The sequence below is a fragment of the Wyeomyia smithii genome, chromosome 3, assembly GCF_029784165.1.
Source record: "Wyeomyia smithii strain HCP4-BCI-WySm-NY-G18 chromosome 3, ASM2978416v1, whole genome shotgun sequence".
In the NCBI taxonomy this organism is placed as follows: Eukaryota; Metazoa; Arthropoda; class Insecta; order Diptera; family Culicidae; genus Wyeomyia; species Wyeomyia smithii.
The window spans coordinates 167,191,937-167,206,189 of record NC_073696.1 but is presented as its reverse complement, the minus strand read 5'-3'; the positions used below and the strand labels follow the sequence as shown (position 1 = coordinate 167,206,189).

The window sequence follows — 14,253 nt, the reverse complement described above, 5'->3', positions numbered from 1 at the left end:
ATTATTATTATTATTATTATTATTATTATTATTATTATTATTATTATTATTATTATTATTATTATTATTATTATTATTATTATTATTATTATTATTATTATTATTATTATTATTATTATTATTATTATTATTATTATTATTATTATTATTATTATTATTATTTTTTTTTTTTTTTTTTTTTTTTTTCTTCACATAACATTTATTTGACACGGCACAAATACAATTTAATGTTTAACGGCGCCAATTATATCTGATGACTTAAAAACTAAAGCAAATTTTTTATCCTCGCTGCCGACTACGAGCTGAAATTAAGTCTAACTTAAAACTAGCATGGGACTTCCAATCAGTGTTTTGTTGTTCAATGGTCGTCTGATAATCGTCGAATGGCATGTATGGATTCGTTCTGCTGAGCCACGATGTCGTGAGTTGGGACAGAGGCTCGTAGTCCTTGGGTCCTGGTTCTGTTGTGCGGGGTCTGGTTGCTGGTTTTGTGCTTAAGGTTCAAACGTGTTCTTGTCGTTTTGTTGGGTGTAGACGGAGGGGAACGGGACTAGACTGGGGCGTGGATGGATTTCAGGAAAACGTATATAAGGGACATGTAGGATAGGTCACGGCTCGCCAAGACATCACGAACAGGAACAGCCGGCTGTCTACCCTCGGCCTGCAGGGAAGCTATTAATTTAGACCTGGCGTCACGGTGTACAGGGCATGACCAAACCACATGCTCTATGTCGTGATAACCTTCACCACAGGCACAGATACCACTTTCCCCGAGCCCAACACGACGGAGGAGCGCGTCAAATCTATAGTGATTGGACATAAGCCGGGACATCACGCAAATGAAATCCCGACCTACATCCAACCCCTTGAACCACGGGTTCGTCGATACTTTGGGGATTATGGAATGTAACCACCTTCCCAATTCCCCTCTGGTCCAAGCATTTTGCCAACTGATGATCGTATTCTGACGTACAAGTGCGAAAAATTCATTAAAGGCAATTGGTCTTTCATAAATATCACCGTTTGTTGCGCCCACCTTAGCCAAAGAGTCCGCTTTCTCATTACCCGGTATCGAGCAGTGAGAAGGGACCCACGCTAAGGTAATCTGAGTAGATTTTTCGGATAAAGCACTCAGATGTTCCCGTATTTTCCCCAGGAAATACGGAGAGTGCTTAACATCTTTCATCGATCGGAGAGCCTCAATGGAACTGAGACTGTCCGTAAAGATGAAATAATGGTCCGTGGGCATTTTTTCGATAATCCCTAGGGTGTACTGAATTGCAGCTAATTCTGCGACGTAAACAGAAGCAGGATTATCGAGCTTATGGGAGACGGTTAAATTGTTATTGAAGATACCGAAGCCAGTGGACCCATCAAGAAGTGATCCGTCAGTGTAGTACATATTGTCGCAGTTGATGTTTCGATATTTATTGGAAAAAATTTTAGGGATCTGCTGCACGCGTAAATGATCCGGGATTCCACGAGTTTCTTCTATCATGGATGTATCGAAAAACACAGTAGAATCAGAAGTATTTGATAAGTCGACACGATTTGGAATATTCGAAGAAGGGTTAATATTTTGGGACATGTGATTGAAATACAATGTCATAAAACGGGTTTGAGAATTAAGTTCGATTAACCTTTCAAAATTTTCAATCACGGGACGGTTCAAGACCTCACATTTGATTAGAATACGAGAAGACAGGCTCCAGAAGCGGTTTTTCAATGGTAGTACTCCAGCTAAAACCTCCAAACTCATCGTATGGGTCGACTGCATGCAACCTAAGGCGATACGCAAACAACGATATTGTATTCGCTCCAGTTTGATCAAATGTGTGTTTGCTGCGGAGCGGAAGCAGAAACACCCGTATTCAATAACAGACAATATCGTTGTTTGGTAAAGCCTTATAAGGTCTCCTGGATGGGCTCCCCACCATTGTCCGGTTATTGTACGAAGAAAATTCACTCTTTGTTGACATTTTTTCATCAGATACCTCACGTGACAACCCCAGGTGCCTTTAGAGTCGAACCAGACACCAAGATATTTGTGTACCAAAACCTGAGAAATCGTTTTACCCATTAATTGTGTTTGAAGCTGAGCAGGTTCATGCTTCCTAGAAAAAACTACTATCTCAGTCTTCTCCGGAGAGAATTCGATACCTAGCTGTAAAGCCCAAGCAGACAAATTGTCCAAGGTATCTTGCAATGGTCCTTGCAAATCGGCAGCTTTGGCTCCTGTAACAGAGATTACACTGTCGTCTGCAAGTTGTCTTATCGTGCATGAATTTGCCAGACATTCGTCGATGTCATTTACATAGAAGTTGTAAAGAAGGGGGCTTAAACATGAGCCCTGGGGAAGACCCATGTAGCTAATGCGAAAAGTTGCCAGATCGCCATGCGTAAAATGCATGTGCTTTTCGGACAACAAGTTGTGCAAAAAATTGTTCAAAATTGGAGAAAATCCTTGTCGGTGAAGTTTACCCGAAAGAATGTCAATAGAAACGGAATCAAAAGCCCCCTTAATGTCCAAGAACGCAGACGCCATTTGTTCTTTACGAGCATACGCCAGCTGAATATCTGTTGAAAGCAACGCAAGACAATCATTCGTCCCTTTGGCACGGCGGAAGCCAAATTGAGTTTCTGATAGTAGACCATTTGATTCGACCCAGTGGTCTAAACGACGGAGTATCATTTTTTCCATCAATTTCCGGATACAGGATAGCATTGCAATCGGCCTATAAGAGTTGTGATTAGAAGCTGGTTTCCCTGGTTTTTGGATGGCGATCACCTTCACTTGCCTCCAATCCTGCGGTACAATGTTTTGCTCCAGGAACTTATTGAACAAGTTCAACAAGCGCCTCTTGGCATTGCCGGGTAGATTCTTCAACAAGTTGAATTTGATTCTATCTAATCCAGGCGCGTTATTGTTACAGGACAGGAGGGCAACTGAAAGTTCTGCCATCGTAAAAGGTGATTCTATCGCGTCGTGGCCCGGAGACGCATCGCGAACAATATTTTGCTCAGGAACAGAGTCCGGACATACTTTCCTGGCAAAATCAAATATCCACCTACTTGAAGACTCCTCGCTTTCGTTGACCGTTACGCGATTCCGCATTCTTCGGGCTGTGTTCCAAAGAGTGCTCATCGATGTCTCCCTCGACGTCTCGTTCACGAACCGACGCCAATATCCACGTTTCTTTGCTTTAGCCAAGCTTTTAAGCTTGGTATCAAGCTCCGAATACCGTAAATAGTCGCCAGGTATACCTCCCGTCTGGTAGGCCTTAAATGCGTCGTATCTTTGCGTGTAGACATCGGAGCACTCTTGGTCCCACCACGGAGTGGGAGGCCGTTCTTTGATCGTTACGCCGGGATATTTCTTCGTTTGGGCTTGCAACGCGGCGTCGAGAATCAAGCCCGCGAGGAGGTTGTATTCTTCAAGTGGTGAATGATGTTGAATCGACTCGACCGCTTTTGAAATCATTTCCTCGTATAACTTCCAATCGACATTTCGTGTGAGGTCATACGGAATGTCAATTGGTCGCATGCGAGTTGACCCGTTAGTAATTGAAATAAGAATAGGCAGATGGTCGCTACCGTGAGGATCGAGGATTACCTTCCATGTGCAATCCAACCGTAGCGACGTCGAACATAAGGATAGATCCAAAGCGCTTGGGCGCGCTGGAGGTTTCGGGATACGTGTCATTTCAGCGTTGTTTAAAATAGTCATGTCGAAGTCATCGCAAAGGTTATAGATTAAAGAGGAGCGGTTATCATTGTATGGGGAACCCCAAGCCACGCCATGAGAGTTGAAGTCTCCCAAAATCAAACGTGGCGAGGGAAGAAGTTCTATTAAATCAAAGAGCAGCCGTTGCCCAACCTGTGCTCTGGGGGGAATATATATTGAGGCAATACAAAGCTCTTTACCTTGTATTGTCATTTGACATGCGACAACTTCGATGCCTGGAATCGAGGGGAGGTTAATACGATAGAAAGAATAGCACTTTTTAATCCCTAAAAGTACTCCTCCATATGGGGTGTCTCGATCAAGGCGAATAATATTAAAATCATGGAAGTTGAGATCAATATTTGAAGTAAGCCAAGTTTCACAAAGGGAAAATGCATCGCATTTGTTTTTATTTATCAAAACTTTAAACGAATCAATTTTTGGTAAAATACTTCTACAATTCCACTGTAAGACAGAGATAGAATCCTTCATATACGCAGTTGAATTAGGCATCGAAGGATACAATCGCTGCAAGGAGAGGCCATTGGGCAGTCAACTGCTTCAAAAATGATCTAACTGTTGGGAGGAATGCTGTAAGAAAAATTTTAATTGGATCGGGTACATTGAAAGTTTCAAAAATCCAGTCCACAATGTCAGAAAATTTCACTAATCCAGAGTTTGTTTCATCAACTGGGAGTGTAAAAGGAGCAACTGGGGTTTTAGATGTTCCTGGCAGTGCTGGGAACTCCTTCTGGGACTTTAAATTTGCCAGCCCAGGAGGAGTTTGCTTCGGTTTTTCCGCAGCACTGTTTGGTTTGTTTGTAACCTTCATTTCACTTTGAGAAATCTTAGGACTTTTTCTGGGAAGTTTAGGAGAGGAAACACTTTTCCTCTTTCTAGACTCCCCAGGATTGGCGTAAGATGCTCCCGCTGGTGAATCGTCAGAATCGGTTTCCTCAGAGGGCAACAGATCGAAGGGGTTCGAAGTAACGGGAGAAGTGGTAACGGTCTTCTTCAGCATGTCAGCGTAGGAACGCTTTGAACGCTCTTTGAGAGACCGTTTTATTTTATCCCTGCGCTGCATGTACACCGCACATGTCGAGAGCTCATGCAGATTTTCTCCGCAGTGAATACACTTTTCAGCGTTAACACTGCAAGAATCTTCCGCATGAGACTCCCCACACTTGCCACAACGTGCCTTATTGCAGCAGTAGGCGGCTGTATGGCCTAACTGCTTGCAATTCAGGCAGTTCATGACGCGGGGCACGTAGAGCCTCACAGGGAGACGAACCCGGTGGATCGAGACGTGGCTTGGTAGTGCAGACCCGGCGAACGTAACTCGAAACGAGTCTGACGGAGTGTATACTGTTTTGCCACCGATGATCGATGCTGACCGCAATTGCTTGCAGTCGAGCACCTTTACTTCGGGACAAGTTTTGTTCTTAAAGCACCCTTTGGCACTTTGCAGTATACACTCGACGGACAGACTCGAATCGGTTATGACACCGTCGATCTCCACGTCTCGTGCGGGTATGTAAACGCGATACTCGCGTGTGAAGAGCTCAGAGCAAGCTATATCGTTGGCCTCTTTCAGGTTACCGACCACGACACGGAGCTTGTTAGGCCGGACCTTGGAAATTTCGGTCACGCCCTTGTACTCCTTCGTCAGGTCTTTAGAAATCTGCAAGAGGTTCAACTTTTTCGATTTCGGTCCTGCCTTTGGCCGAAAATAAACAGTATAGCTGCCCTGGGCTCCGTCTGGGTAAAGCCTGGGGCGAGGGGGGACTGAAGAATGAACAGGGGAGGGGGTAACAGAAGGGTCAGGGTCAGAGGGGTTCGGGGATGGTGGCGCGGGAGGCGAGGGATCTACATCCATCGCGCTATGTTTAGCGCACTAGCGCTGACAAGAACACGTACCTTTTTATTTCTCCCTTCCAGTAAGGTTGGTTGTCCGATCGTTCGAAGTAGCAGCCGTTACAGCCAGCAGCACCAATACAGCAGCACCAAACAGCCACCAGCAGCGAGCCAGGTGTGAGATCACTCCACACAGCGATACGACTCGCTGACACTGATGGCTTCTTCTTTTTCCTCGTTTGTGTCTCGTCCACTGCTGTAGCACAATCCAGCCAGCAGCCAAATCGGCTTACGCACCAGCTGGCAGTCACGATGCGAAACAGTTGCACAAAGGAACGACCTTGAACCCGGATTTATTTCACTCGACCAGGCAAACAATGCCAACACTTGTTCACACGTCTTTTGTTTTATACTCTATCGGACCGATCACCAAACACGTCCAGTACTGATGCGTGTTCGGCACAGAATGCATTATTATTATTATTATTATTATTATTATTATTATTATTATTATTATTATTATTATTATTATTATTATTATTATTATTATTATTATTATTATTATTATTATTATTATTATTATTATTATTATTATTATTATTATTATTATTATTATTATTATTATTATTATTATTATTATTATTATTATTATTATTATTATTATTATTATTATTATTATTATTATTATTATTATTATTATTATTATTATTATTATTATTATTATTATTATTATTATTATTATTATTATTATTATTATTATTATTATTATTATTATTATTATTATTATTATTATTATTATTATTATTATTATTATTATTATTATTATTATTATTATTATTATTATTATTATTATTATTATTATTATTATTATTATTATTATTATTATTATTATTATTATTATTATTATTATTATTATTATTATTATTATTATTATTATTATTATTATTATTATTATTATTATTATTATTATTATTATTATTATTATTATTATAATTATTATTATTATTATTATTATTATTATTATTATTATTATTATTATTATTATTATTATTATTATTATTATTATTATTATTATTATTATTATTATTATTATTATTATTATTATTATTATTATTATTATTATTATTATTATTATTATTATTATTATTATTATTATTATTATTATTATTATTATTATTATTATTATTATTATTATTATTATTATTATTATTATTATTATTATTATTATTATTATTATTATTATTATTATTATTATTATTATTATTATTATTATTATTATTATTATTATTATTATTATTATTATTATTATTATTATTATTATTATTATTATTATTATTATTATTATTATTATTATTATTATTATTATTATTATTATTATTATTATTATTATTATTATTATTATTATTATTATTATTATTATTATTATTATTATTATTATTATTATTATTATTATTATTATTATTATTATTATTATTATTATTATTATTATTATTATTATTATTATTATTATTATTATTATTATTATTATTATTATTATTATTATTATTATTATTATTATTATTATTATTATTATTATTATTATTATTATTATTATTATTATTATTATTATTATTATTATTATTATTATTATTATTATTATTATTATTATTATTATTATTATTATTATTATTATTATTATTATTATTATTATTATTATTATTATTATTATTATTATTATTATTATTATTATTATTATTATTATTATTATTATTATTATTATTATTATTATTATTATTATTATTATTATTATTATTATTATTATTATTATTATTATTATTATTATTATTATTATTATTATTATTATTATTATTATTATTATTATTATTATTATTATTATTATTATTATTATTATTATTATTATTATTATTATTATTATTATTATTATTATTATTATTATTATTATTATTATTATTATTATTATTATTATTATTATTATTATTATTATTATTATTATTATTATTATTATTATTATTATTATTATTATTATTATTATTATTATTATTATTATTATTATTATTATTATTATTATTATTATTATTATTATTATTATTATTATTATTATTATTATTATTATTATTATTATTATTATTATTATTATTATTATTATTATTATTATTATTATTATTATTATTATTATTATTATTATTATTATTATTATTATTATTATTATTATTATTATTATTATTATTATTATTATTATTATTATTATTATTATTATTATTATTATTATTATTATTATTATTATTATTATTATTATTATTATTATTATTATTATTATTATTATTATTATTATTATTATTATTATTATTATTATTATTATTATTATTATTATTATTATTATTATTATTATTATTATTATTATTATTATTATTATTATTATTATTATTATTATTATTATTATTATTATTATTATTATTATTATTATTATTATTATTATTATTATTATTATTATTATTATTATTATTATTATTATTATTATTATTATTATTATTATTATTATTATTATTATTATTATTATCATTTATTTGTCCAGTAGTGTAAAGGTTGACTTTTTTAATTTGACTACTTCCGGTTGAACATTCGTCTCTCAATCATTTTTGTGTTAAGTTATTGATTAACCTAACCTAACCCAATCTCTCTAAGCGTGGTTCCAGAAATTCGCATGAAGGAATCAATTTTCTGTGAAGTGATGACGGCATACAAGTTGTCATGAGCTTTTTTATAAAAACACAGGAACGATACGCATATAATTTTTGAAGTGGGCATCCAATAAGATTTGAGTGCAAATGACTTACCCGGGAGTAGCGATTCAGCCCATAAACAAATCTCAAGCAACAGTTCAGGTCAACACATAGTTTACGCAGTTCACCGGCACCTGGATCGATGTGAACCACATCTCCGAATAGAAAATGAGGAAGAATCAAACTTTTAAACAGCTTCATCGGGTACGGACTGGGGCAGAGGTAGCACAACTATATAGCGTTCGTAAACCGGCATAAATTTTCCCACATTGTTGTCGTATAAGTCCATCCCATATTAGATCGTTGCGAAAGACGTAGCCCAGGTTGTTCGCATTATCTGTCCAGTGAATCACTTCTCCGTCCATTATAACGTCAGGCAGTGTATTATGGTGAGCAACATTCCGTGTTCTGGTTTTAATTAATAGGGCTTTACTTTTGCTTTTATTGACAAGCAGTCCATTTCGGCGAGACCATTGTGTAATCCTTGCAAGATCCTTGTTAACCAATTCGACAATTTTGCTGGTACCAAGACCCAAACGGCTTATGTACAACTGCACATCATCAGCATACAACTGATTGGTGCAGTACTTCAGAACATCAGGCAGACCATTAATGTAGCAGCAAAATAACAGCGGGCCAAGAACAGATCCTTGCGGCACTCCTGAAGTGATCACAGAACTATTTGATCGTCGATCTCCACAGAAAACGGTTTGCTTTCTATCTGTTAGATATGAGTTGAGCTGATTTACTGCACCAGAAGTGACATTAAACTGTGATTGCAGTTTTACGCAGAGCCTGTGATAATTGATTGTATCGAACGCTTTGGAGAAATCTAGCAACAATAGTATAGAGTACATTAAACCACTTTTTCACAGTCAAATCTAGAATGATCACGATTTTTTTAGTTTAGACCACTGTGCACTGTGGGATTTTCAAATAAATCTTTCCACCAATTGTTAATGTCTTGAAATATAAACCTTGGAATGTGGGGAAACTATTTTAAGAGTTATTTCATAAAATGGTGGTTGAAAAACGTGCATTACAATAAGTATTTCGTCGTTTTTATATCACTTTTTTGTACTTTACGACCTTCGAAAGGGCATTACTCAAAAAAGTCTCGTACGATGATTTTGAAATTTTGACCAGAGATTTTGGACGTCATAACGAATCGAATGGTGTACTTAGATTATTTGGTACATTTTTTTTATAATAACGGTCTGTGGGAGCACCGTACGTGTGACACCTCTATCTTTAGGATTTTATATCGGGCATCTTCCATAAGACATTTTTCTGAATATAGGCTGCATTGGCCACTTCGGAACAACCTAGATGCCCCGGATGAACCCGTAGTGGCAGAATTTACCAAATTCATTTTATCCAAAAATGAAAATTCCCTCTACTACAGGTTCCTCTGAGGACTTCCGGATGAAAAATAGCCATTTCTCGATGAGTTCTTGATAAACCATTCGCTTCAGAAATGATTTTGTCATCTATGCGAATGATGCAAATAAGCATTTTTATCAGGTAACCCATTACCAAATCTATCCAAAAATTAGCAGGTTTGACATGCCTACTGGAACTCAGGAATATTTCCTACATCTGGTGACTTGGGCCAGATCTGAGGTCAGAAAATTAAACTTTAAAAGTTTTCTAGTACAATGGCGTTCGAAATATTAAAATCGAATAACATTTGGCAAAGCTACAGCATTTCAAATTTCATCAATAGTCTGCCTATCCTACTTATTTTGACTATTCCCTGTATATTGTTATATTATATATATATATATATATATATATATATATATATATATATATATATATATATATATATATATATATATATATATATATATATATATATATATATATATATATATATATATATATATATATATATATATATATATATATATATATATATATATATATATATATATATATATATATATATATATATATATATATATATATATATATATACATATATATATATATATATATATATATATATATATATATATATATATATATATATATTATATATTGGAATGAATTTATATATATATTATATATTGGAATGAATTTAGAATGGATCTCCCGAGATGGTCCAACAAGCCAGTCGTCGTGGGTTCGAGCCTCAGCTTGGGAGAAACTGTTAGTGTCAATAGGATCGTATTTCTCAAGATTACTTGTACACTTCGCATGATATCATTTAATTAGTTACCTCCGAGATACTGCAATGTACTAGGCGTTCCCACAAGTTTTTTTTTGTTTTTTTTTTTTTCAACATAGGGTAGGGAGGCTTAAGCAGTGGCGCCTGTTTCAATCAGTCGAAGAAAGCAGGCCTTAAACTCCTGGATTTTGATCGATATCGACAATTTCAATGATGGAAACGAAAACTTTGATTGTCTAGTTGTCTTACGAATAAAAGAAATACCGTTAATCACAAAGAAATCATACAGAAATCACCATTCGAAACAAAGCGAGCTATATTGCAGCCATTCAGGAGCCGCTTCGGGTGCTGAAAAAAACGCCTGCAAAACAGATGGAAACTGCTTAAAAGGTTCGGGGTGATTGGAATAGTGTCCCACGATTGGTAACTTTAATTGATTATTGTTAAAGTTTGCTAACTTAGTTTTACAATCTGCAATATGTTCCCTACCCTATCTTTTGAAATTATCATTTAGTTTTAAGTATATTTTGAATAAAAATCTAGCCTACAAATCCTAACAAACGCATCTAGCACCAAATGGACTCGAATCAGTCAAACCGTTGAAAAAAATCGGTTAGTATGTCAGTTTCCATATAAACTGATCAAATTTTGTTACGTAACTTTTGAATGAACCTTCGGATCAAATTGATATTTCCTATCAACTAACTAGACTCTAAGTTCTTTCAAACGCGACTAAGAAAAATCGAATCGGTTCAGCCGATTGGTCGTAAGAATGAAAATAAACACACATACACATACTTGCGTACACATACAAACCTTATTCGATTTTCGGAACAGGATTATTTGGTACCTATAGCTTCAGCACCTATAGCACTCAATAAAAAAAATATGTTTGGGGTGAAAAATCACAGGAGGGTTGTGTGCAAAGCCACGACCGCAAGGTTCAAGTAGAATACTTTTACACAGCTCTACTTACGGCTGTACATTAACCTACGGCCGGGCGAATCGGCTCGCGCCACTTTTCGCGTTTAGCCTGGCAGAGGCCTAATGCGCACGGCCAACACAATAGAAAGGTGTTTTCACATTGAAAATTAGACACGGCTTTACTGGAGTAAGTGTTGGCAAATGCATCTACCGGTATTAGCCGCTATCGTACGAAAGCGCGTCGTTTCATGTGGGGAATAATATCAACAACGGAAAATGACGCGCGTCTAAGCACACCCGAACTGTTTCGCCGTACCGCTTCCATTTACTCCTTATAACATCGGCCTCAGGGAAGTACCGGCTGCACCTACCGCTGAGGCTGTTACCATATTGCTCTCTACCCAAAGCTATTAACTCTTCAAACTAAGTGTTTTGTTTGTCCTCAAAAGAACAATTGTTGAAGTTCAGCCTGACAGAGGCCTGAAACCTGGTAACCAACCGCAGGGCAAGTGATTTGTTTAATTTGAAGGCAGCCACAGGCGCAACCCGCTGCTATCCTCTGTTACTGCTGAGTGCTGATATCTGCTGCTACTGCTGTCAACGTTGTGGACGGTCCATCCAGCTCACCTTCCGACTAATGAATGTAGCTAGATTTCCCAGAAACACTTTTTTATAGTCGATGGGTGCTACGAAATAGGCCACGCCTTTCAGTTCAGTTTTTCCATTCTCTAATGTTCTTCAGACGAATTATTCCATAATTCGCATTTGATTTTTGTATCCAGCGAATAAACACCGATGGTGCTCTCACACACGCAACGATTTATCTCTAACCGTATTGCGGCTTGTAACATCAAGTGATTACGTTTGCTCGCTGTTGCATGTTGCATCATGTTGCAACTCGGCAGCTGGGAGACGACGAAATTTTGGTAATGCTGATCGATTGAATCGACTTCATATAAGCTCTGCATAGTCGAACTAACTGCTTTTGTGAATGCGTTCTAACAGGGCAGTTTGTTATTCAAAATCGGTTATGATGATCACAGCCTTTGCGCTGCCCCAACAGTGGGGGGTTACTTGAATAAAGTAAAAATTAGACAACTACAACAGAATTTGATTGCATCCCGCAAAGAATGTCTGTTTGTGTTGATGCCAGAAAATTATTAACCTTCAATTATTTGTTTATTTGGCTTGAAAAAGGCATTTCGCGGTTCAAAATCGGTTGCTGATTGCAACCTTTGAGCTGCCCTAACAGTGGGGGAATTGAGATACACGGACAACATGCACTGTGGAAGCTTTTTCACATTCAGTGAATTAGACGGGCGCGACAGACTAAAATTGTTAGGATCCAACACAGAATGCTTGCTTACGTTGTCAAAAATTATTGACTTTCAATGACTTGTTCATTTGCCTTGGAAAAGGCATTTTGGTTTTCAAAATTGGATTTCCTGATGGCAATCTTCATGCTGCCCCAACACGGGGAAATAATGGCAGTCTGGCGACACACGCTGAGAAGAACCGCGCTGCTCCTGAGACGTGGTGACCAACCACAGGGCTAGTGCTGCTGCTAAGGAAGGACGACAGCTGTTGTCGCTGTATAGAACTATTATGACCTGCTTCCGCTAAAACAGGCTCTTATATAGGCCAAATAGCATGTTTTCAATTGCGAGGTATATGATTCTGTCGACCGTGCTTGGGAAGCAATCATATAACGACCAATCAGAGGTCGAATTTTTCGTTTTGACAAGGCTTGACTATTTTCAATAGTACAATGGTGTGAATAATAAAATTACAAATATCTTCTTTTGGGAAGAATCTTAGAAGATTTTCCAATCTATTGCTACAAGAACTAAGGAAATCCATCGAATACTAACCGATTTTTTAGCATTCGAAATTGGACATCTTTTTTCCACTTTTTTCGGTTTTAGACTTTCATTTCACATCCCTATGTAGCTGAACTTCCTGAGAGAAGTATTCTACTTCAAAATTAAGTTAAAATTAAGTTGTTTTTTGTCCAAAATAAATTCAAACGTTGTATGTGTGGAAAACCACACACCAGGGTAGACAACGTAAGTTTTTTTTAGAATGCGATGAAGGTTAAATCCGAGCCTGTTTAGGTAGATGTGAACAAATGTCAACCTACGCGACTTTTTACTGCATAGTAATGTTATTACATGTTTGAAATTATGGTATATTTATAGAATACATAACTGTCGTCATAATCTAATGCCTTGTTCAGACTACGCCTCATATCACTTGATATCGCCAGATGATATCGCATATCACTTCGGGTGTTCCACTACATTGAGATGATATGGTTTGGCATTTCCGTTAGTATTGTGCATTTAAATAAAAATTATCAAAACGTCGCTGATGAACTGGCAGTCAGGCTCACTTCCGATGTTTATTTTTGTTGTTCCCGCAACACTGCGGCCATCTCAGCCACCACTGCGCTGTCAGTCCGGCTTACAAAAACAAACACATTTAAATCACTCCCGCAGTTCATGTTGTGTGAGAACGCAGTTGTTCTATGTGTTTGTAAAGTCGGAAGAAAGAACGGAAGTCGAAAGTCAGACTTCCGAACTTTAATTTAGTGCTGGCGCCACAATAATTGGAAAGAGAAGAAAATAAAAGCAGGTCAAAGCGAAAACAAGTTAACAAGAGCAATACAATTAGAATAGAGATGTTAGCTAGTTGGCTCGCACCAACGCGAACTCTCATATGCAATTGTCAAAATGTGCGGGATGACAAAAGCAAAAATGTTTCCTTTCTTCTTTTTCGCGTGCAACATGAATTGCGAA

The 14,253-nt window shown here is 35.2% G+C and overlaps 1 protein-coding gene across 1 annotated transcript in view; it reads right to left on the bottom strand.

Annotated features, from left to right (window-relative positions):
* LOC129728824 (probable cyclin-dependent serine/threonine-protein kinase DDB_G0292550) overlaps positions 1–7,020 on the bottom strand; it is a gene marked incomplete at both ends in the record, with an annotated part of 8,568 nt that extends 1,548 nt beyond the window's left edge. The window contains one exon of the mRNA XM_055687291.1: positions 6,133–7,020. Coding sequence (XP_055543266.1) covers positions 6,133–7,020 — 888 coding nt within the window. The remainder of the gene's footprint in view (positions 1–6,132) is intronic.
* Positions 7,021–14,253: the final 7,233 nt, after the last annotated feature.